Source organism: Zingiber officinale, chromosome 6B, assembly GCF_018446385.1.
Source record: "Zingiber officinale cultivar Zhangliang chromosome 6B, Zo_v1.1, whole genome shotgun sequence".
Classification (NCBI taxonomy): Eukaryota; Viridiplantae; Streptophyta; class Magnoliopsida; order Zingiberales; family Zingiberaceae; genus Zingiber; species Zingiber officinale.
Window position 1 is genome coordinate 12007234 of NC_055996.1, and position 23607 is coordinate 12030840.

Genomic DNA, 23607 nt, shown 5'->3' on the forward strand with positions numbered 1-23607 from the left:
TTATTAGGATTTAGGGGTCCCCTCGGATGGGTCTAGTGGTTAGCGCATGAGGTATTGCCACAATGAGGTCTGGGGTTCGAATCTCGGTAAAGCCGAGGTAAATATCTCCCTTATGTGCTAGTCACTATTCTAAAGGCTATTAGCCGCCCGTGATTTACCTTATCCGTGTTGGCCTTGGGACGGGTTGGCGGGGGCGCTGGGGGTGAGCGTATTCGCCTTTTGCCACAATTATTAGGGTTTAGGGGGTCTCCTCGGATGAGTTTAGTAGCTAGCACATAAGGTGTTGCCAATGAGGTCTGGGGTTCGAATCTCGGCAAAGTCGAGGTAAATATCTCCCTTATGTGCTAGTCACTATTCCAAAGGTTAGTGATCGCTCATGATTTACCTCTTCCGTGTTGGCCCTGGGACGGGTTGGGGGGGGGGGCACTGGGGGCGAGCGTATTCACCTTTTTTTGCCACAATTATTAGGGTTTAGGGGTCTCTAGGGCCATGTGCCGCGGTAGGACATCCAGATTGTCACTTAGGTACTCGCGGTTTGAATCTCAGTCACGACATATTTGCAAGGAATTTTTCCTCTAAATGGAGGGGCGTAACCAAAGGATGTTGGGCTTCTACACTGGCAGTCGCGTGCGCTTCCCGATTTATCCTAGTGACCGGTGGGAAATTTCTATAGGGCCGGACCGATCACCCCAGGGATAGTCAATGAGGCTAATTGGGATTATCATTATTAGGGTTTAGGGGCGCCGAGACAAGGTTGAGTTAGCTAATATGGAGCAGAGTTGCTACCATAGGACAAGAGTTTGAATCTCAGCAAAGTAGAGGAAAAAAAAATCCTCCTCCGCACTGGCCAACTACAGCTCCCTGATTTATCTCCTCATAGATGATCGTGGGACCGACCGTGTGAAGCCGCTAGGGTGGCTGATTTCATCTTTTTTTTCTCCAGATGAGATGTGCAACCAAAGGATATTGGGTTTCTTGGTCGCTCGCTGTGAGTGCTTCCTGATTTATCTTGATGGCCGGTGGAAAAATTCTGTGAGACTGGACCGATCACCCCAGAGATCCTCAATGAGACTATATATATATATATATATATATATATATATAGTCTCAGCTTGGGTAGCGGGGTATTGGAGGAGAGCGAATCATCTTTTTATCACATTATTAGGACATCTTCAACCCCAGGCTATGGTATAGCGATAGGTCATCTAAGTTGTCATCCAAATACTTACGATTCAATTCCCAACTATGGCACATTTGTAAAAATATTTTCTTCAAATAGGGTGGGCAATCAAGAAATGTTGGACTTATGGACTACTCATAATGAACATTTTTCAATTTATTCTGACAATCGATGAAAAATTCCAATTATGAATTTTAAAATCAAAATCAAATCAAATTAATAAAAAATCGAACCAAATTAAAAAAATTAAAAATCAAATTAACTAACTGAATTTTTAAATTTGACGTTAATTTAATTTTACCAAAGTTTTACTCATTCTTGTTTAAGTATCAATTTTTTATCATCTTACTATTTTATTAAGAATTTAAACTCTTTACTAATTAATTTTGATGTGAATTTGGACTCTTTACTAATCAATTTTGGTAAAGCTTAAAATAAGATTATGTTAATATTTTTTTTTCTGTATATACTAAAAAAAATTTAAAACTTATTAGTAAGTTTTATTAGTATTTTTTATAAAACATATACTGTTATGATTATCTTTAGTCTCACATATTAAGATTAATAAAATCATGAGAAGAGAAATTTCTATTAATATCTTAAGTCGACGATGTTAGAAAAATATATATTTCTCAACATAAGTATAGTATTTATTTTTATTAGTTTAATATCTGATATAAAAAATTAAATTAATTTTGTATGAAGTTGCTACTAAGATTTTTAAGTGTGGCTATTGCATTGTATTATTGTATGAGTTCACTTTTATCATGTCCAATGTATGGATAATTTATATGTATCCATACATTATATTGTATACATGATTATTACTCATTAATTATTTATCTTGCTAATATCATTAATTTTAATATTAAAAAGTAGATTTAAAATTTCACTAATGCTCTTAAATTACAAATCTAAAATCTCACAGAATTTTTTTCTTCAATTTTTTAATTTCACTAACCTCTTTCAAAATCTCCTATTGAGAATGAGATGCCCTTAAAATTTTACATTTTATCTCCCTTCCATTTATATTATAATGTCAACTATTTAGAAAATTATAGGTTTCCATATGAAAAAAATTTGTAAATAAAATATTATTAGCATTTGACTTATTCTTGTTTTTTTTTGTTAGAATTTTTGTTATGCTCTTCTTTAATGGCCAATTAATGTTACATTCATGAGGGGCTTTACTAGCTATCTTCCAATGCTCTGAATGGAGGGAAGACAAGTAGAAAACACCAAATGGCACCAAGGCACACACCTCAACAAAGTAATTTAATGAGACCACACACTTTTAATGTGCAAATAGATTTGTGAAATAGTATTCTCTTTAGGGTTACTGAGATACTTTTATTTATTTTTCATAAAATAAAAAATTTAGAAAAAAAAATTAAAATTGATTTTTGGATTTTAGATGATAATCTTAAAATAAAAGGGCATAATTGAAAAAATGTCGAGAGCAATTTTTGTTAAACTAAGATGCTTTTTTATATTAACAAAAATAGAGAGCGCATTTTGGTAAAAGTTTCCATTTTTTATTGCGATTTAATCCCCACAGCACCGGATTAAGAAATTATCTAATTTCAGGGGCGATTCTGTCAAATATGAGCTCACGATTCCGTCGCCGTTAACTCGAATTTCCGTTAGATGATCTGCCTGGGTGGCCATGAAGTAAACAACCGCCCACTTCATTTATTTATATATTTCCTCTCCTGCCCAGAACCCACACCAAGCTTTCGCATATTCACTGCTCTGGTTTCCTCTTTCTCTCCCCGGTTTCCTCGATTTCTCCCCAAATCTTTATCCAAAGTCCATCCTTTTTCTCCCTATCCTCTCCGTCTGTCCGTGCCCACGGCGATTTCCACGCCAAGGCGGCGTCTTGCTTCTCCTCCGAGGGCTCATTTTGGCGCCGATTCTACGTGCCTGCGGGCGGTCGAGGTGTTTCCTGTGCGCTTGCTGAGGGGGTTGGATCGAGATGGCGTCGAGGATGATGCGGTGGCGGCCATGGTCGCCGCTGCTGTCGAGGAAGTTTCGGGTGAAGCTGGTGGTGAGGAGGATCGAAGGAGTCGGCGGTGGGGATGAGGCGGAGGCGGCTGCGGGGAGGAAGATGGCCGTGGAGGTGACGTGGAAGGGGCCGAAGCTGGCGCTGAGATCTCTGCGGAGGACGGTGAAGAAAAACCGGACGAAGGAGGAGGAGGTTAGCGATGGCGGCGTGGTGGTGTGGAATGAGGAATTTCAGACCCTTTGTACCTTGACGGCGCACAAGGAGAACGATTTCTATCCGTGGGAGGTCGTATTCACCACGTTCAATGTGAGTCATAATAGGACACTGAAACCCTATTTTTCTGTAGTTTTATGCTTTGCTGCAGTAGTACCTCGGTATGCGTGCTATGAATCTTAGCGATCGGCATTTTTTGTTTGTTTGCCAGTGACTATTATGGAGTTTTTTTTTTGGTCTGAGATGCTTCTGTTTGGCGTTCTTTTGTTGATTATCTTCTTGTTTGTTTTATTTCATCAAATAGCTGCTGATTTCTGTTGGTTTAGGCTGGTCAGTGACCTTTTCTGAAAGTACGTTCTTATCTGCTTTCGAGAAAATTTTTAAGTACTTTTTGTATCTTTTCATGTTCAATTTTAAGTACTATTTTCACGTGGATGGAGCCTATTGCCTCGTAAAACCGACTCCATTTAGTGGGATAAAGCGCTTTTCCCGGATGTAGTTGTTGTAACTACTTTTCTTCTAGGAATGTTCGATGACTTTCTTGCTGTTCTGTTGTTTGTAGATCTCTTGAGAAAAAAATAGTTATTTTTTTCTTGAATTTGACTTATGACATAGGCCAGTTGCTAATGGTGACCTTTCTCTCATTTACTCATGAATTATTTGATTATTGATCTCTTTAGCAGAAATAAATGTGTCTGTAATTTCTGTTTTTATCTCAGAGATGCACAAATGCACAATCATTTTATTTCAAAAGTCAACTCAATTTGTTTCATTAATTCTATCTCCAATTGCAGCTTTAGTTTGTCGATTCCTTAATAAGAAGTCTATCTGCCACTTTGCATATTCTGTCCTGATATGTAAAATGATTCACCTGATTTGTAACTTGTCCTATTAGCAAGAAAATGTGTTGCGATAAAGTTGTGACGAACTTAAATTCTTAACAATCAACATAGCAGAGATAACACATACTTCACTAGATAAATTAGTTGCTATGAACTACTCTTTTTCAATATGATTATACCATATGTAGCTATTTTATCTGGCTATTGATCAGTTTAACCCAAACTTATTTTGTTATCTTTCCTTTGTTTTATAGTTGCAGTATATCAATGTTTAGGAAAAGTGTTTTCTGTTATTTGTATTTGTTCAATGGCATTTTGTAAGGAGGAAGTAAATTGATTCCATTCCGATGTAGGGTTCGAACCAAGGCACAAAGACCAAACAATCTGTGCTTGGAGTGGCTTCACTCAACATATCGGAACTCACATCTGCAGAGCAGGAGATTGAGCTCCACATTCCATTGTTACTTCCTGGTGCCCCTGAGTCTACTTTGTCGCTTCATGTATGTTGACTCGTCGTATGCTATTTGTTTGATTTTTTTTCTCTCCCTTTAGAGAGCATCCTGTGCAAGACTCCATTTTCTGAACATAATGCCTTCCTTGCCATCGCCGCAACCACACCTCATTTTTTGTCGTCTACAAATCCTTTTTTGTACCGACTTAGTCACACATTTGACATAACCCTAAGTCACACTATGAATCTTTACTTAATTCAAGAATGCGACTCACAAAGATGTTCATTTTGCAGTTGGCACTCAGTATATCGGAATTGAGATCTCCACAAGATTCTTCTGATACGGTCCAGAATTCACCGAGTGGTGCATCCTCACCTCGGTCAGGAGATGTTAATGTTATTCCTCCTGAGAAAGAAGAGCTTTCTGCACTAAAAGCCGGATTGCGAAAGGTGAAAATTTTAACAGAAATTGTGTCTGCTCGGAAGTCTAAAAAGGCATTCCCAGACGACAATGGTAGTGAGGGGAAGTGCTCTGCTAGGAGTGACAATGTAGAATATGGTTATCCATTTGACACAGATTCTCTTGATGATCTTGATGAAGTGGAAGACATCAAAGATGATACTAATGCCAGGAATTCGTTCAGTTATGGCACATTAGCTTCTGTTAATAATGCTGGATACGAGATGAAGATATATGGAGAAAATGAAGATTGTGTCTACTACAATCACCGGAGATCAGATGTAGGTTGTTCTCATGCAGCAGATAAACTGTTATCCATTTCTGAACTTTCCATGTCAAAGAGGAGTTTTCTTCCATGGAAAAAGAGGAAATTGAGTTTCAAGTCTCCTAAATCCAAAGGGGAACCATTGCTCAAGAAAGCATATGAAGAGGGAGGGGATGACATTGACTATGATCGACGGTTACTGAGTTCCTCGGATGAATCACTCTCTGCCAGTGTAAGCATCGCATACCACATTAATCTGTTTATAAATCATTGTTATGTTTCTTTTGATTCTTATGTGTTGCCTTTATCTGTTCTGATTGAGGGATCATTTGATAGTAAATCATACCCGTTCGTCAACTTCTCTATCAAAGTTTATCAAATTCAATGGGATCCATAAATGCCATGTTTCCTAAATAATTGGGCATAGAAACTCTCTTGGCATGAAACGTAGGACAAACTATTTACATTGAATTTTGGTTCTGTGACTAGAATGTTGTATTTGCTTTATCTTGTAGATAATTTAGCCCGTTTAGAAAAAATAATTGAAAATGTTGTGATGCTTTTCTTGTAGAGGCACAATGGGGATGATGGACGAGCTATGAACCGAGAATCAGTATCAGATTTTGGTGATGACTGCTTCGTCATAGGAAGCTGGGAATCAAAGGATCTAGTTAGTCGAGACGGGCACATGAAGCTTACCACACATGTTTTCTTCGCATCCATTGATCAGAGAAGTGAGCAAGCATCCGGTGAGAGTGCATGCACAGCTCTTGTAGCTGTTATTGCCGACTGGTTTCATAAGAACCAGAACATGATGCTGCTCAGGTCTCAGTTTGATAGCCTAATCCGAGAAGGCTCTCTCAAATGGAGAAACCTTTGTGAAAACCGCGTCTATCAGGAGTGTTTCCCTGACAAACATTTTGACCTAGAGACAGTTCTTCAAGCTAAGATTCGGCCACTTGCTGTCGTGCCAACGAAATCGTTCATTGGATTCTTTCATCCCAAAGGCACCGATAACGACAGTGACTTTGACTTTTTTAGTGAAGCTATGTCTTTTGACAGCATCTGGGATGAAATCAGTCAAACAGGATCGAACTGCTCAAGCAATGCAGAACCTCAGCTATATATTGTAAGTTGGAACGATCACTTTTTTATCCTGAAGGTTGAACATGATGCTTATTATATAATTGACACTCTCGGTGAGCGTCTATACGAGGGATGTCAACAGGCTTACATCCTCAAGTTCGACGAGAGAACATGCATCAACCTGGTTTCTAATGCGACCGAGGATTCCACTGAGTCTGAGAATAAGGACCGAGCAAAGAGAAACACTGTAGTGGAAGGGGAACTTGTATGTCGGGGAAAGGAATCATGCAAGGAGTACCTTAAGAGCTTCCTGGCCGCAATTCCAATCCGGGAACTGCAAGCCGATATTAAGAAAGGTCGCACATCGTCAACTCCATTGCATCAATGCCTCCAGATCGAGTTCCATTTCACTGAATCAGCCACTCTATCGACAACCCCGGAGAGTCTCCTTCAGCTCCCTTGGCCAGTTCAACCAGACGCTGCATTTACACCTGCACCACTTGTTGTCTCATAGCATCCATTAGGTCTGTTTGGAAAGCATTGTGGACTTTCGATACGCGAAGGCATCACGGAACCGATAAACATCTCTGCCAATGTCTCTTTCGATATCAACTAACTATCGGCACTTCGTTTTTGCTGTGAGTAGAAGTGTTCACTGCCTGGTATGTGTACTGAGTCCAATTGGAGTACGAGCACCAAATGAACTACTGTAATTTATATTATTATTTTGGTTAAATATCGTGGATAGTCAAATTATCTGTCAATGAACTTGTTTACGTGTGCGTTCTCTAAAGATCGTTGATAATTGAGATGAAAAGGGTCTGAAATGTATTCAGAAAGAGAGTTGGATTGGTCACAGAACGGATCTCAAGGTCATTTCAACGTTCAAGTTAGGATTAGATTTATTTTGAGATGGTATGTTAAAGAAGGAAGATGGAGATCAATCGTAGAATCTGGTAAAAGGTTTTGAGAATTCAGGGGAATCGTTTGTTATTATCTTTATGGGTGTCTATATAATCGTCAAGATCAGTATTGATACAGTGTCAAATGTCAGTGGAGGGCATCTAGAAAATCAAATTATAATCTCGTACCGCTCCTTTTTTTAGATATGTCTTGAAATATTTGTAAATTGTAATCATTGTCTCGAGGGTGAAAAATGTGACGTTGATGTGGAATGGCTTTTAGGATAGTGAAGCTGAGACTATGGGACGATGTCAGATCTGGGGGCTGAGCTAGAAGAGGTGTTGGGATTAAGAGTTGAGATGGAAAGATAATGTAGAGACTTAAGATTAAACTAGAAGGGATGTCAGAATTTACGTCGATGATCCGGTGATAAGGATGGGGGACTCTTGTCGGCGGAGGGTCAACGGTACGTGGAGGTCAAAGGTCAAGATAGTCAACCCGGAGATCGGCCGACCGGACGAGGCAGGCCTACCGACAAGGCCCCGCGGGCCGACCGGTCGTGAATCCTCCGAACCGAATGAAAGACAACCCGACTAGGGGTCGGGTTTCCGATGCTCAAGGTAAAAAAAGTTTCAAGGGTCGAGCGGGCTGTCCGTTCGGCCGGTACACAAGGCAACACAGGCAGGAGCAGTCTCATCCGAGCATATGACCGATGCAGAAGTGATATGCCTGCCGAGCGGCCGATCCGCTCAGCCCCGGAACAGACAAGGAACGCAAGAGGATAAAGGAGACAGAGGATAACATCATATTCGAGACACCTACCGCCGACAAGCAGCAGAGTTGGCGGCCGAGCCGTACACAGAATCATACGGTGGAAGCTTCCACCGTCATATCTAGGATATGCTCGGACGATTGCGGAATAACGCTAGAGGTACTTTTCTAACACAGGCTTGTTAAGGTATGTTTGGGGAAGAGTGCACGCATCGGGAAACGTGCCTGCACTCCCCCGGGGTCCAATATAAAGACCCCAGACGTCGACGAAAGTATGGACACATCTCTACGGTAGCCTCATTACTCTGTCTCTCTCGTTGCCTGACTTGAGCGTCGGAGGGCCGTCGCCAGGAAACCCCTCCCAGCTCGGTTTCCTTGCAGGTTCGTCGGAGAACTACACCACCAGTCGGAGACAGCGGAGCGTGCCACGTCCCCAGCGTCCGTCGACTCAGCGCTCGGACAGGATCAGTCGAGATAGAGGCATATCAGATCCTCTGGTCCATAAAATAGTGGATCAGAGGATCAACCACTTGTAATTACGATCAGATCGTGGTCGCGATCCGATCACAATTGATTGCGATATTTTTCTGGGTTCATTGTCCCCCACATGTTATAGTTTGGGTTGGGGCGGATGGTTGGAGACCGCTAGGAGGTCGTCCCTCGCTTGACGCCCGATAACCTGACCATTTACCTTACAGATCGTGGTCATGATCCGATCGCAATTGGCTGTGATCTCTCTCTGGGTTCACTGTCCTTCACATGTTATAGTTTGGATCGAGACGGGTGGCTGGAGACTACTCGGAGGTCGTCCCTCGCTTGGCGCGGGGTAACTTGACTACCTATCCACCACCAATGGCCTTCAACTATTCGTCTGATCGTCCCGATCTAAATTATAATTGGAAGAAATTATAAATCTAATAAAAAATTATAATCAATTATAATCAAATTATGATCGTAATTTAATTACAATTATAAATGATCTATTCTCTTATCTAATGTTTTTTTTTACCAGAAAATCTGACTAGTTAGAGACACGTAATTAACTTATCCTCGGTTAGCTTTGCATTTATAGAATGAGTGTCGAAGGTAATTTGACCCTCCATATTGTATCTTGACTGACAGCTGTATCCTTCATCGCATCAATTATATTAAATTTAAAAGGAAGTACGAAGATTATGTTATATTAATTTAATATAGATTTGCATAATTTTCTCCACGTGGAATATTTCCGTTCCACAAAGATTGGAAGGTGTGACGCATTTCGTGTGTTAATTCATGTTACTTTCTATTTTATTTTTATTTTTATGGAGCGGATAATGCTAGAAATCGATATCCCTCCGAAAGATACGCATATAAACAGTCACGTGTCGCCCGTCAACTACCCCTAACGCCGTCACGTTTGCCCACTCCGCACGTGACGACTTCCGGCATCGAGTCCTCACCTCTCCATCCAATTATTTCCAGCCACGTGCACGGGCAAGTCGTTACTTCAATCCCCTGAGCGAGGCTGTGTAGGATCGATTAAAAGTTTGATTCCTATTGGTTATACAGATGGGTCCCTTTGTGAGTTACCAATGATGTGTGACATTTTATGGGAGTGGGGCTAGGGAGAACAGGGGATTGGACATTGGATGCTAGGGCGCAAGTTTGAATTCAACGCGAGTTCCGGCGTTTACTTTGACGTCGTTAGGATTTTAGAGGCGGTGCAGCTACGCGCTCCGTTGAATCTTCCCCCTTTCCTATTTCTTCTCTTTTTCGCTTTTTAGTCGCGATTTCGTCGGCGGATCCCAGAGCTGGAAGAAGAATTGAGATGGCGGAGCAGGAGGAGATGAAAGGCGGAGAGGTTAGGCAGGAGAAGGCGGCAGGCGAGGCGGAGGCCGTCGCCGTCGCCGTCGAGCTCACGGCGCCCGCGGGTTGGACCAAGAAGGTTTTTTTTTCTCTCTCTCTCTCTGAGGAACTCCCGATCTCTTCTCGGCGTAGCTCTTCTTGTTTGCAATTCTGTTCCTTTCGCTTTCTCGTGCCCTTAATTTGTTCTGCTTGTTGCCTTTAGCTGCAATTGTGTGCTCAGGTAATTGGTCGATTCTGTGGTGCGCATTCTAGGGTTTGCTCGCTTCATGGCGGCTTGCTTATTTGTACTAACAGTAGGGTGTTTTAGGGTTTTTGAGCAGGTGAATTTAGTGATTGAGCATGGTGTTCTGCTTGTTCTTCCAGGACTAGTGGATTGGTATAACATAGCCTAGGGTTTTGGGCATATTTGATTTGCTTGCCATCATCGCTTATTCTTTTTTTTTTGGAAAAAAAAAAGAAGAAAAAAGGTTCATATGATATATTGGAATTAGCTTGTAAAAAAAAAAGGATGGCTTTAGTTGTATTGGTAAAAAGGAGATCCTTGTACTTCCAAACACAGTTAGATACTTCAGTTTTTTGCTAAGTTTGATCTCTTGCTAACCTACTCTGGATTTTTACTGTAGCATTGGTTCAACGTGAAACGTCCTCTTGTGCATGATTCAGTTTGACAAAGCATTAGATATAATTGACATATTATTCACATATAATCTATTAGATGCATGCCAGATGTTATGTTCATTTTGCAATGGTATTCTATATATAGTGTTATAAAGAAAAGATTTGCCAACCTTTATACAAACAATGAGATTGCCATACAATTAATACTGCTTGAACAATTGAGCAATAAAATAATAGAAAAGAGAATATGATATGAATATATTCAAAGATATATGCTATGTAGCTAGAGTGCTAGACAAGTTGAATAAATTGGATTTGAGGATTTGACAGGGACAGATGGAGATCAAATAAAATTCTATTTAAATAGCCAAAATCAATTTAAAAGATCTGGATATAACTTGCTATATAACTTGATCACCAATAGATGAATAGATCATGACTTGTTTTTATTTTTTTATATATTTTTTTCATTGGTTTTTGAATAGATAAGTCTGTGAACAAATTAACAACTTTGTTGAATCATTTTGACCAAAGAGATTTATGATTTGAGTCAACTTATTCTATAGATTCAATCGTTTATTATGAGTATGAGTTTTCTAGTCATGTTTTGGTACTTCTAAGTGACCTTTTTTATGGTATTGTTTTTAATTGATAAATGCTATTTTCTTTTTTATGTTCAATATTTTCTTTTATCATATAATATCTATTTTTTATAAATCAACTAAACAGAATTTTGTCAACGGCTCCTACTGTATATCACTCTGATTTATTGGGGCTATGCCATCCTTTTTATTTGACTGCACTCGTCATGTTCATACTATGGAAAGACAGGTTGCAGAATAACTTTATGTCACTATTGGCAGTAGATTTGTGTTTTCTCATGTTTTCGATTTCCTAGAAAGCATAGCATTCAATTGTGGCTTTTCGCTTCAAACTTACTAAACTGTAAATGCCTATTGACTCTTTAGTTGCAGCAGACTGAATAATTGCCTTCTTGTACTCTTTTGTTGAAGCACCATGAACATGAAGTTTAAAGATCTATTTTGGAATACATTGAAGATGGATGTTTGTTCCACTAACCATTTTTAAGCAATGATATGTAAGCCAGTCTATGCCTGTTAGTTTGTTCTCCTTTTGCTTTCATTCATTAGGCTGAAAGCTGTGTTCTGTTTGTTTTCTCCAAACAGTTGACGGTTGAATAGATATTTCACAATGTTGTACAAAATGAAATCTGTAGTTTAAGTTGTTGGTACCCGTATGTTTGCCCTTTTTTCCCCTGGACCTTTTTGTGCTCGGGCAATAACACAAGTGCAGGTTGAGTTTGTTAGTAGAATAAAGAGTAGTAGACAATAACAGCAAACAAACAAATTGATAATCTGAATTATTTGTTGTTGATAAGACGAATATAATATGCATCTTCTCATCCTATTGAATTTCCTGCAAACTCATCTTACTACTTTAGTATCCAGATCTTTTAAGCTATTTTTAATTGTGTTTAGTTTTCTTCAGTCTTTCTCTGCCCCTAGTTCCTTCAACTTTAAATGATTCAACAATCTAATTATTAGCTCAATTGACTGTTTTTGAATAAATCCATATGATCTTAATCAAATTCTTTTTTTCTAATCAATTGAAGTTTCACCTAACTTTTTTTTGTAAAAGTTATTCTTGCAACTCACATATTCATCTTAGCATTTATTTTCTGCTACATTATTTTTGGTGTTTCATAATTCCCTAGCACTCTTTACCATACAGGATGATTAGTTGCACTATTGTCTTTGAACTCTTTTTTAGTCTAAGAAGCACACGACAATTGCAAGATTCTGGAAGTTCTTTTCTATTTTAACCACTACAATAAATTTAAGATACTTGTCAGAATTCTTGTTCATTCATCTTAGCATTTATTTTCTGCTACATTATTTTTGGTGTTTCATAATTCCCTAACACTCTTTACCATAAAGGACAATTAGTTGCACTATTGTCTTATGAACTCTTTTTTAGTCTAAGAAGTATACGACAATTGCAAGATTCTTGAAGTTCTTTTCTATTTTAACCACTACAATAAATTTAAGATACTTGTCAGAATTCTTGTTCATTCAATTTAAATATCCTCTCACTTCTTTACTCTTGTTGAAACTACATTTCATGTATCCAACTTATTACAAAGTTCTTAAGTCATAGAAACCATGCCACAGAATTGCATGATATTTCTCTATTAATTGCCTTCAAAGAAATCTGCACTTGATTTTATCTATTTTTTCTAGTAAGGAGAACATTTTCACTATTAAAAGTAATGGTTTGTTTTTTTTCTCCTTTAAAAAATGAATAATAGATGTTTTTTGTACCAACTCCTCTAAGAAGAGGACTGCTAGTTCTTTGTGGCTCGAATAGCATTGGGAGCCATTTCTATTTACCATGTTTAGCTGCCCTTTGGAAGGAATGTTCTTGTTTTCCCTCTTATTGACAAAAGTAGTATCAGGTTTTGTCTATCTATTAGGGGTGAGCAGTCAACCCGCCAAACCGACCAACCCGCTTATACCGACCTGAATCGAACCGAAAAAAAAAATCCACCGGATATAGGGCCGGATGTAGGGTCCTGATATTGCATTATCTGATCTAGTAGGGCCGGATAATTTTTTATTCCAATAACCGAACCAACCCGATCCGTGATCATCCCTACTTGTAGCAACTACTGTCAATAAGTTGCTACACGTTGTAGTAGTTACTGTCGATAACGTGTAGCAGCTACTGGCGATTAGCTGTTACAACGTGTAATGAATAATATCTATTATCATTTTAAAATTTTTATTTTTTATTATTTTATATTTCGTTGGATATAGGGTCGGATATCCAAATAACTAACAATCCGTCGGATATCTGATACATAATAACCGCCGGATATAGGACCGGATGTAAGTTCTGATATTGTATTATCTGATCTAGTAGGCTTGGATAGTTTTTTATCCTAATAACCGAACCAACCCGATCCATAATCACCCCTACTATATATTCCTCTAGAATTTATATAGAGAATTTACAATAGTGTAATTTTTTTGTTCTTTTTTCTGCTCGCAAACCGAATGCACCGCAATATAATCTGTGTTTCTATTGACTATTGTTATCCTATCCCATTTGAGTAATCTTTTTCTTTGGAATCATCTCTTAATTTGCTTCAGTGTACTATGTCATAAACTTATCTTGATCATCAAACAATTTCCATTTTTTTTTTTTTTTTGCCACGCTAGTTATATGTTTGTGATGTATGCTAATAGTTCATGCCGAGTGAGGGTGGAACACCAAGAAGGAATGAGATTGTTTTCATATCACCAACTGGTGAGGAGATTAAAAACAAGAGGCAGTTACAGCAATACCTGAAGGCACATGCTGGCGGCCCGCCTTCATCTGAATTTGACTGGAGAACTGGTACATTTTCTCACACGTATCATACCTGCTAGCTTACGTGATTCGAATCGGCATCTGCTTCTTTTACTGAATTGCGTTGACATCAGGTGACACTCCAAGGCGTTCAGCCAGAATCAGGGAGAAAACCAAGGCTGTCGAGACCCCAGAAGATGAAAAGCCTAAAAAGCGAGAAAGAAAATCAAGCTCAATGAAAGAAGCCAGGGAGAAGGATGCTGAAGGAGATGAAGCTTCCCCTATGAAAGAGGAGGGTGCTGTCGCAGAAGCTAAAGAGGATGTTACCATGCAAGAAGTTGAAGTACCTGCTGATTTCCAAACTCAAGTAGGTGATGAGGCAAACGAAGTCATAGATGAAATACCTGTTGATGTCGAAACTAAAGTAGATGATGGTGCAAACAAAGTCATAAATGAAGTGCCTGCTGATGTCGAGACCAAAGTAGATGGTGATGCAAACGAAGTCAAAGATAAAGTGCCTGCTGATGTCGAAACCAAAGTAGATGGTGATGATGCAAACAAAGTCAAAGATGAAGTGCCTGCTGACTTTGAAACCAAAGTAGATGGTGATGCAAACAAAGTCAAAGATGAAGTGCCTGCTGATGTTGAAACCAAAGTAGATGGTGATGCAAAAGAAGCCATAGCTGAGGCTGTTGCTGCTGGGGAATCACCGAATGAAAAGAAAGATTCTGTCCTGGAAAGCAATGGAAGTGCCGACAATAAAACTGAGGCCGTTTCAGAGAATCACAAAGAAGTGACACCTGAAGTTGTACCTACTGCACCTGTAGCAGAGAAACATGATGGAGAGTTTTCAACAGGTAATAGCAAGCACAAGGAAGATGCAGAAGCTGCAGTCATGTCGGAGCCCCCTTCGACCAGTTGTGGGGAAGCTCAGCATCTGCCAAAAGCTTCTCCTGTTAACTGCTAAAACTTAGATATTCAGCCATACTGTGACCCGTCACGCCGCATCCTTTGTGAAACTTTTTTTTCTTCTTCTGGACTGATGAACTTATTGACAGCTAGAGTTGAGTAGTCTAGCTGCTCCCAATAACTTGTATTGTATTGAATAGCTGAGACATGTTGCCATGCAAAGTAACATTTGAACAAGTTCTTGTATTATTCACTATTAATGTAGGACCTAATCCTTGACAAATTAGTTAGATGTATCTTTAGCATCTATCTTCTAATTTAATCTTATGCTCCCAATTGTGTTTGGAGTTGATGCCTAATAATACAGTGTTAAAGAAAAATAGCTGTTGAATTTCAATTCTGAGCGCTAGTTATTCGCTTGGGCTTATACCAGGCATCATCGGCTACAAGAATACAGACTCAGAGGAATTCAGCAAATTAGTGTCTATCAGTCCATTCTATTCCATTACAATTCATTTCATTCTCTCCTATCAACTATGACTCAAGAAGCAATCAACAGAGAGATCAAATCAATATCTTTTCTAATATTTATATCAGTCTTCACAGGTTTTAGATACATGCCATTTTTATTTCCATGTGTTTTTTACAATTGAGCCATGAAAAGACTCCAGCTCTGATATCACATTGACAAAGTTGAAGCTTAGTTTTCAGATGTCAGCAACGGATGCAAATCTAATACTGAAATCAAAGTTGATGCAAGTCAACTCTATCGCGTTTGCTATCAGCTTCATCGTGAGTGTATATGTACCCTATAACAAAAACACATGAGCAAGAACAAATCTGGAGCAAAAATTAGAAACAGGCCGACTACAACGTGAATATAACAATAAAACTCAGATAAATCATGATGTGTTATTTAAACAGACAAAGCATAATAGCAACACCTCAATGGTTGATAGGTTGTCTTGTTTAGGACACTTTAGAATGAGAGTGATCTCACATAATGCCTATAGGTATAGATGAGCTCCCACACAAGGTTTCAAGTTAAAATGGTTACAAGATGATTCCAATGCTGCAGCCAACAAGTCAAAATTCATTTTGTTGGGCATTTTGTGCAATTCAGCACCCACCAAGCTAATTCAGGAATTCAAGTTACGAGTGGCTCGAAATGCACATATGAGGTTTCAGAATTTCATGTGAAGATAATACAACAAATTGGTTTCGAAATCAACATGTTAAAAGTAGAAGTCAAATGCAGAAATAAGTTAAATCATCATGAAATTCTATAAACCTCTCTGAAGCCATACTCTCGAATTAAAGTAAATATTATTAACCGGTAATCGGAAAAAATTAAGTTGCTCACACAAAAACTTTAAACATGGCTACTTACTGGAGGTGCATATGATGGCAAAGTCTGTTGATGAGATAATATGAAATCACTGTTTAAGATTGGGCAGGATGTCTCTTCACAAAGATCATGAGTTTCTTCGTGAACAAGAAAGCCAAAATACTTGACATCAATTACCAACATCCCTCCAGAGATTGGAGCTCCTGTTCAGAATATTGAAGTGATGAACTTGTGCTTCAAAAAGATAGACCAATTTCTATTGGCTATCACTACAATTCATTGCAAAACAGTTGCACAAGTTGAGCATACTACTATCTGCTTCTTGCTTCTTTAGATATAAATGATAGACGAGTAGTCAGCATTTTAATTAAAAAAACAAGCCCATTCAACAGGATTCTACAGGGAGCTGCATGGCAACTTGCATCTGCAGATCTTGTGCTTATGCAACTAATAACCTTTCTGCTATAAAACCATCAGTTATCAGATTACCATCTGACAGCTACCATGGCAAAGTATTCTTAATTTAATCTGCATAATGAAACATGTGCTGTATACTGACAATTAAATGATAACAAAACCCAAACACAAAACACAGAAGAAGAGGAATAAGATTTGAAAAATTAAAATGTTTTTTATTTGATTCTATGGTTCGAGAGTCTCACTGTTTTTTTATAGACAACTCACATGCTTGAATGGTTGTCCCAGTCTTAGAGCACATAATCCAAATGGGCATAGCACCTCCTGAGTTTCATTTTGTCTTTGAGTTTTAAAAGTCGATTTAATTCTACTGTTGGTGTGTTTAAGAGCCTCCAATTTAACCCTATCTACTCCTTTTATTTCTTAATTTTTTTTCACACATCTACATACATATATGTGTGTGTGTATTGTATAGACAGACACACACAATGAAAAGGCAGGAAAAAGAATGAGAGAAGTGATAAAATAATTGTGGGTATTCTTGATGAGTACGTACGTAATACATATATGCATACACACAATGAAAAAGTAACAAGGGTAATTGTGGTTATTCCTGATGAGACTGCCTTAGGGAAGTGATAGGCCTCTTCTTAAGTGTTATTTGGTAAAATCAGGGAATATTTGCCAAACACAATAAACGAAGGATCATTAGTGTGCTCCCTTAAGAAATGAAAACCAGTATACGGTGATCCTATGGTTCCAGCCTTGATCACCTACTTTGTATAAGCATTGTAGATACTAATGCCTGTCTTTCAGAACAATTAGAAGATAATTGGAGGATTATAGTATATACTATACCTTTCCTAATGATAAAAGGATACTTGAATTAAACATGAAATTTGATAAATTCAAATGTGTATTGAAGCCTCTAGTCCCATGTGTTATACATCTCATTAAACTTGTTTCTTTTCCCTTTGTTGCTGTTTTTTACTGGAAGTTCCAAAAATTTCCAGCAACTCAAGCTTGAGCAGTGGTAGAGTTAGACAATATATCTTGGGCAAAAAGTTTCAAGGAAGTCGTTTTGCATCAACAGCAAGAAATATTTATCCTTAAGAAAGCTTTCCAGAAATACCTTGCCTGTTACCTTTGCTATATTTCTGAATCCACCTCCTCCTATTCTAACAACATGTAGCAGTGTACATTCTCATGGGGTTACATACCGATACGGTATGTTATGAGTAGATCCAATAGTGAGTTGGAAGTCAAAGTCAAAGTGAGGTGGTAGTCAAAGTCAGAATGAGGTGGCAATCAGGGTCAGAGTATAAGCAGATGGCCAAGTCGCTCTCATCTAGACTCAGCTCCTCACTCCTCAATGCTAAGGCATTCAGTAAGGAGTCGGTCTGCTTCAAAGTCAGTCGGACTTAAGGGCCTTGGCGCTCTACACCTCAATGCAAAGATATACAAAATAAATTCGATCGGCCCCAATGGTCGGTCAGGCTTACAGGGCATAGTTCCCTATCTTAGCACTAAGGCAACTCTCAGCATATGGTCAGTCGGCCCAAGTGTCAGTCGGGTTTATAGGGCATAGCTCTCTATCTCTCAACATATGTCTGATTGGCTCAAGGGCTGGTCGAGTTTACAGGGCATAGTTCCCTATCTTGCAGCACTAACGCAACTCTCAGCATATGGTCAGTCAGCTCCAGAGTTTATCGGACTTCCAAGACTATGACCGGTCGGTCACAACGTCTGTCAGGTTTATGAGGCTCAGTGCCCCCACTTAACAATTCTAAACCTAGTCAGTCTAAGAGCCGGTCACAATTAAGGGACTTAGTTCCCCATTTCTATTGTCAATCTCTCATCATACAGTCGGTCAGCTATTAGATAGGTCGGACTGCCTCCAGGGGCAGCATTGTCAGGGAATCGCAACAACCCGTCAGAGAATAACAACTATTTATCAGAGAATATTCTGTTGCTATAACATATACATGCGATGGAACCTTCCTCGAAGGGTGGCTATACATCTTCCATCATCCATCATTTTGACGGCATATTCTCTCAATTGCTTCATTGATGGCAGAAATTATAAGAAGTGATTCATATATCGGTAACGACCTCGAAGGATGGTTGTACATCTTCGAGGCTGTATATCTTCCATCATGTCGTCTCATTATTGTGAAGGTTATAAGAGGCAGCATAAAAGGGATTTTCTCTGTTGGTCAGGTATGCAAAAAGGTCTACACGCCTTACATTGCACCACACATCTACTGTTCATTTTCTTATCCACTTTTCGCTTGACCATCGTACTGACTTGAGCTTCGGAGGGTCTATGCCAGGGACTCTCTCTCTGGTTCTCGCTCTAATATTTCCTTTGCTCTCTTTGCGGTGTGCGTAAGAAGGAGTTTCCCGGAGGAGTACTAGGTGTTATTTTCTTCTCCATCCCAGAGTCTTCTCCCAGTCAACAACAGAGTCATCTGCCCAGCGCGCCATCTCCACCGCTTTTAAATAGGATCACATAGCTTTCTACAATTCACCTCTAGATGAACCTACCTATCATTTATTATCAGCATTGAGGTGTTATACTGTCTTAGAAGGGTATATCAAATTTATTTATTTTTTTTTGTTAAAACTGAAGGGGAGCCTTGGCGCAACGGTAAAGTTGTTGTCATGTGACCAAAAGGTCACGGTTTCGAATGCTAGAAACAACCTCTTGTAAAAAAGCAGGGTAAGACTGCGTATAATGAATCCTTCCCCGGGACCTTGCATGGTGGGAGCTTCATGCACCGGGCTGCCCTTTTTTTTTTTTTTTTTTGTTAAAACTAGCTCAATCATTGTCTTATAATCCTTATACCCGATGTAAAGTTAAGAAACAAATTTGTGTATGCTGTAAAAATTAGCAATTCTACAAGGTGCAAAGTGTCTAACTTACCAGCATTGGCTGTAATCTTAAATTTAGCTGGCTTGCCCCGTGCAATTGGATCAGGTGATATTTGAACACTGCTGACCTTCACCGGATAGTCAGCTTCTTTGTCTGCAGATAACAAAAATCTATTGGCAAACGATTTGTGCATAGTATACAAATGTTTCAGAAAAAAAAAATGATAGTTAATAGCTGGAGGATAATGATTGTGTAAATAATCAATGTAATTGTTATGGTAAATATAAAAAATAAAATGAGACCGTTCCAAGGCTGAAGTAAAAAACGATGACCAAGAGACTTAAATTGACCTTGGAAAAGGTGAGTCAACGTACATAGAAACAGAGAAAATCCATGCAATGAGACCAATAAACAAAGCCTCGTGGAGTTTCATTTGTACTGGACTGTAATATTAACAGGATTTCTTCAAAAATGATCAAAGTTGAAACACAATAACTAACTGTTAATGCACGATTTCCCCTCCACAAAGCATCATTGTAGGGTTCCATTTTTACTTGACTGTAATATTGTAACTGAAAATCGATTCATAAAATTCCTTCTAAGACTAGTTTCTGTGATGGGATAGAGGGCAATCCCAATACCTCACCTGGAAAAACCAAAACTATGACCCAAAAGGAGCAATTTTTCTGCAACATCGTCGACCAAATGGTCTAAACAACAACTACAATGCCATCTCTAGAATGCAAAAGCAGAAAATGCGCCCAAGTGGAAACAAATTGAACAAATCGATCCCCTCCTCCAGATATAATCAGCAACCAAACAACACGGAAGAGTCGTCGTGAAAGAAAACAAACCAAGGGAATCGAATGAACTATGCGCAAGAAAAAAAGGAGCAGCGAAAGGGAAACAGGTACTCACTGCAGTACTGGAAGTCCGTGGAGGCACCGTGCCGAGGGATGAGGAGTAGGAAGAAGAAGGAGAAGGAGGCGGAGAAGAGTCGGTGGGAAGCCACGGACGCCATCGGTCGAATTCGATAGGGCGAAGGGGATTGGAGAAAAAGAAGCCCCTGTCCAGGTCTTTATATATGATTAAAATTTGCAGAATTACAATTTTACCCTCTCTCATCAGGATATTTACTTGGAATTTCTCGAATTTATGAAAAGGACAGAATTAAATTATTATAATTTTCAACATCTTGATCGATTTTTGGCCGTCCGATTGACTTTATAATTAAACTAAAAAATAGAGATAATATTTAAAGTATCTTTTTGTGGTTGGAAATGTGACAGGATTTTATGGAGGGAAGGAGGACAATTTCGACCACAAAAAAGTTTGATTTTTTGTTTAAATTTAGGCCGCCAACTAACACAAAGGTTTTACTTTTAAAATTAGTTTTTAGGTAAATATAGTATAGGAGAATAATCTTATAAAAGAATTTTTTTTCTAAACTACTATTAAAGTATCTCCTATGGCTAGATCCAACCCTGGGCAGGGTCTGAATCGGGCTCGGTGAAATTGGGTTAACTCGTTGACCTAGTTCTCGGGTTGGATGTCAGGTAATTGTTGACCTGGTTTTCAAATAGGATGCTAAGTAGATTACGATTCTAACCCAAATTAACTGCCTTCGATGTGTTTTTATTTTTTGTTTTTCATTTTAATTTCTATTAAACAATGAAATCGATTATATATATATATATATACTGTTTTTATATGTTAGTTAATTGTTTAATAACTAATTAGTAGTTCCATTTGATAATTAGATAAAGAGATGTTTATTTATTTATTAATTAATTTATAATAGTTTATCTCTAAATAATTTTATATATTAATTAATTATTTAATAACTAATTAATAATTATTTTACTATATAATTATTCCTAATAAGTCCATCAAGTCCGACAAATAATTTTATAAATCAATAATTTTTTTAAAAAAATAATATAATAATTTTGAACCATGGTGAACCGTATACGAACTGTGAACCCTATATGAATCGTGAACCGTAACTATCTTAGATGGTTAAGGATCGACCCCTTAGGAGTTGTTAAATCGGTGGTTATGAACTGTTGATGCAGGTTCAACCCATGATGAAGCTCAATTTGAGTCTTCAAACGGTCATAACTTTTGATTCAAGAATCGGAACCAGACTCTATCTATCGCCATAAGTGCAGAATTTAAAAAACCCTACATTTTTTACAAATGGAACCGTAATCACCAAATTTTCAATCCCAAATTCCACCTTTTATACCCTTTGCAAGGTCTTTTTGCTATTTTTGTTTTTTTTTATTTAGGATCATTTTAGTATTCTTGGTATTTTTTAGAGAAGATTTATCTTGATCCGCGTCTTGATTTGAGTTAAGATCATTAAGTTAATTACTTTCCTTTTCAGGTAAAAGTCTATTTTCTTTCTTTACAAAATTGAAATTAAGATATGTCAATTGTAATTTCTTTCCTTATTTAGGTTTTAGGTGGTAGTCTATATAAGAATCTTGTTTAGATGTAGAGGAATCAACTCTCTAATTTTAATAAAAAAAATTCATTTTAGAAGGTTCTTTTTCTTGTCTTCTCCTCAATTTCCCTTTTCTCATTAGTCTGGAGGATAATTGTTATCCTATCTAGCACCAATTGGTATCAGAGCACGAGAAGGTCATCGTCAGATCCAATGGCAAGTCATCGTGGTCATAGTTGTTGTCGCCACAACAGGCAAGCTTCGACAGAGGAAACTGAGCCTTGTGGTCGTAACATCCAAGACATAATGACGATTCAAGATTTACGATGGTAAGTTGCCGATTTAACCTAGTGTATAGCGGCCTGAGATCTCAAAGATCATGAGATTTCAGATCGTGGGTCGGAGTCTTCCTTCAAGAACCCATATCATTGGCGGGACTCTCCTCAGGAACGTCGCGGATGAGAGGAGCCTACTGGAGACTTTAGATTTGAGATTTGCTCAAATTTTCTGATTCGTTGCGAGTAGAGGACTTCAATGACTGATCAACGAAGTAGAGCGGATCTTCGACTACAAGCGAGTTCTAGATCGGATGAAGGTGAAGTTAATTGCCATCAGACTCAAAGGGCGAGCATCAACATAGTGGAAACAGATGTGATGCTTTCGAAACAAACAAGGTAAATCCCAAATAACTAACTAGGAAAACATAAAGGAAAACATAAATTTCACCCTTTGATAAATTAAAGAAATAAATACTAAGTACATGTGCTTGTTATTATATCAGGATTAAGAGTCGCACATCCATAAAAGGAACAACCTCAAATGGTCCTGCTCTATACACACATAGTGTACTAGTCTAATTTTATAGTCAAGATAAATTACTACCAAATTACACTACAACCATTTCAGTAGTTTGTCTCAATCCATCTTGGGTGTGAGCTTCTATTTATAATTTATAAGGAACTGATAACATGATCTTCTATGTGACACCACACACTATGTTATCTACAATATAAATTAAATGGACAATTGTATTTAATTAAATGTAGTCATTTGACCAATGTGATTCTCATTTCAAAATAAGTGTTTATACAAAAGATAGACTTTTAGTATACATTCTAACAGTTGCAACCTCACATATAATTAGTAACTAAGTAGAAAAACAAGTTACTACCATTATTATTTCACTATCATTATTTTTTGATGAAATTTTGACAAGATCCTATTACACATATTACTATATCCACAAATGACATGGAAATAAAGAGTATACTAAACATTCAATTTCATGACTGAACTAGAAAATACACCGACACAATAACAACAAATACAAGTCACTTACTAAAAGTATGGAATATAGATATCACACCATTCTCAAACATCAACTACTAATAAGCTCACATTTCATAAATAGTACATAGGAGTCACTAACTTAACAAAATACAATAACAAAAAAGGACCATCAACGCAACAACATGCCACAAATATTGTCGCTAGATCGAGTACACCTTCTTGTCGATGCATCCTCGCTTCTTCTTTGTTCTATCATCCCCCTTTTCCTATATATTGGAAAATATATTAGTTGTTTTTAGAACAAT

General features: G+C 38.1%; 3 protein-coding genes across 4 annotated transcripts; 2 read left to right on the forward strand and 1 right to left on the reverse strand.

The window, feature by feature from the left end:
- The first annotated feature begins 2889 nt into the window (after positions 1 to 2889).
- Positions 2890 to 7319, forward strand: LOC121991994. The gene is made up of 4 exons (XM_042546090.1): positions 2890 to 3491; positions 4594 to 4740; positions 4986 to 5648; positions 5988 to 7319. Exons 1-4 carry the CDS (start codon positions 3156 to 3158, stop codon positions 7014 to 7016), a joined length of 2175 nt encoding a protein of 724 aa, XP_042402024.1. The 5' UTR covers positions 2890 to 3155; the 3' UTR covers positions 7017 to 7319.
- A 2516-nt stretch (positions 7320 to 9835) lies between these two features.
- On the forward strand, positions 9836 to 15209 carry LOC121991995 (methyl-CpG-binding domain-containing protein 11-like). 2 transcript variants are annotated; one of them, XM_042546092.1, is made up of 4 exons: positions 9964 to 10103; positions 11656 to 11741; positions 13912 to 14062; positions 14149 to 15209. In XM_042546092.1, the coding sequence occupies exons 3-4, from the start codon at positions 13915 to 13917 to the stop codon at positions 14979 to 14981; spliced, it is 981 nt and encodes a 326-aa protein (XP_042402026.1). In that variant the 5' UTR covers positions 9964 to 10103; positions 11656 to 11741; positions 13912 to 13914; the 3' UTR covers positions 14982 to 15209. The 2 variants fall into 2 exon arrangements, with proteins under 2 accessions (XP_042402025.1, XP_042402026.1); XM_042546091.1 differs by lacking the exon at positions 11656 to 11741 and having other exon boundaries at positions 9836 to 10103.
- A 274-nt stretch (positions 15210 to 15483) lies between these two features.
- LOC121991996 (MD-2-related lipid-recognition protein ROSY1-like) lies at positions 15484 to 20595 on the reverse strand. Its single transcript, XM_042546093.1, has 4 exons — positions 20482 to 20595; positions 19615 to 19716; positions 16314 to 16474; positions 15484 to 15732 (listed from the first exon to the last, which is right to left on the reverse strand). Exons 1-4 carry the CDS (start codon positions 20582 to 20584, stop codon positions 15631 to 15633), a joined length of 468 nt encoding a protein of 155 aa, XP_042402027.1. The 5' UTR covers positions 20585 to 20595; the 3' UTR covers positions 15484 to 15630.
- Between the last annotated feature and the right edge of the window lie 3012 nt (positions 20596 to 23607).

What these genes read in the sequence shown, in the direction of transcription:
- LOC121991994 (XM_042546090.1), top strand. Translation starts at nt 3,156, where the DNA reads ATGGCGTCGAGGATGATGCGGTGGCGGCCATGGTCGCCGCTGCTGTCG. An exon ending in AGTCTACTTTGTCGCTTCAT is followed by an intron (nt 4,741 to 4,985) that starts GTATGTTGACTC and finishes TTCATTTTGCAG; the next exon opens with TTGGCACTCAGTATATCGGA. An exon ending in ATGAATCACTCTCTGCCAGT is followed by an intron (nt 5,649 to 5,987) that starts GTAAGCATCGCA and finishes CTTTTCTTGTAG; the next exon opens with AGGCACAATGGGGATGATGG.
- LOC121991995 (XM_042546091.1), top strand. Translation starts at nt 9,987, where the DNA reads ATGGCGGAGCAGGAGGAGATGAAAGGCGGAGAGGTTAGGCAGGAGAAG. An exon ending in CCGCGGGTTGGACCAAGAAG is followed by an intron (nt 10,104 to 13,911) that starts GTTTTTTTTTCT and finishes GTATGCTAATAG; the next exon opens with TTCATGCCGAGTGAGGGTGG. An exon ending in TGAATTTGACTGGAGAACTG is followed by an intron (nt 14,063 to 14,148) that starts GTACATTTTCTC and finishes CGTTGACATCAG; the next exon opens with GTGACACTCCAAGGCGTTCA.
- LOC121991996 (XM_042546093.1), bottom strand. Translation starts at nt 20,584, where the DNA reads ATGGCGTCCGTGGCTTCCCACCGACTCTTCTCCGCCTCCTTCTCCTTC. An exon ending in TAAGATTACAGCCAATGCTG is followed by an intron (nt 16,475 to 19,614) that starts GTAAGTTAGACA and finishes TATTCTGAACAG; the next exon opens with GAGCTCCAATCTCTGGAGGG. An exon ending in TGCCATCATATGCACCTCCA is followed by an intron (nt 15,733 to 16,313) that starts GTAAGTAGCCAT and finishes TTTTTGTTATAG; the next exon opens with GGTACATATACACTCACGAT.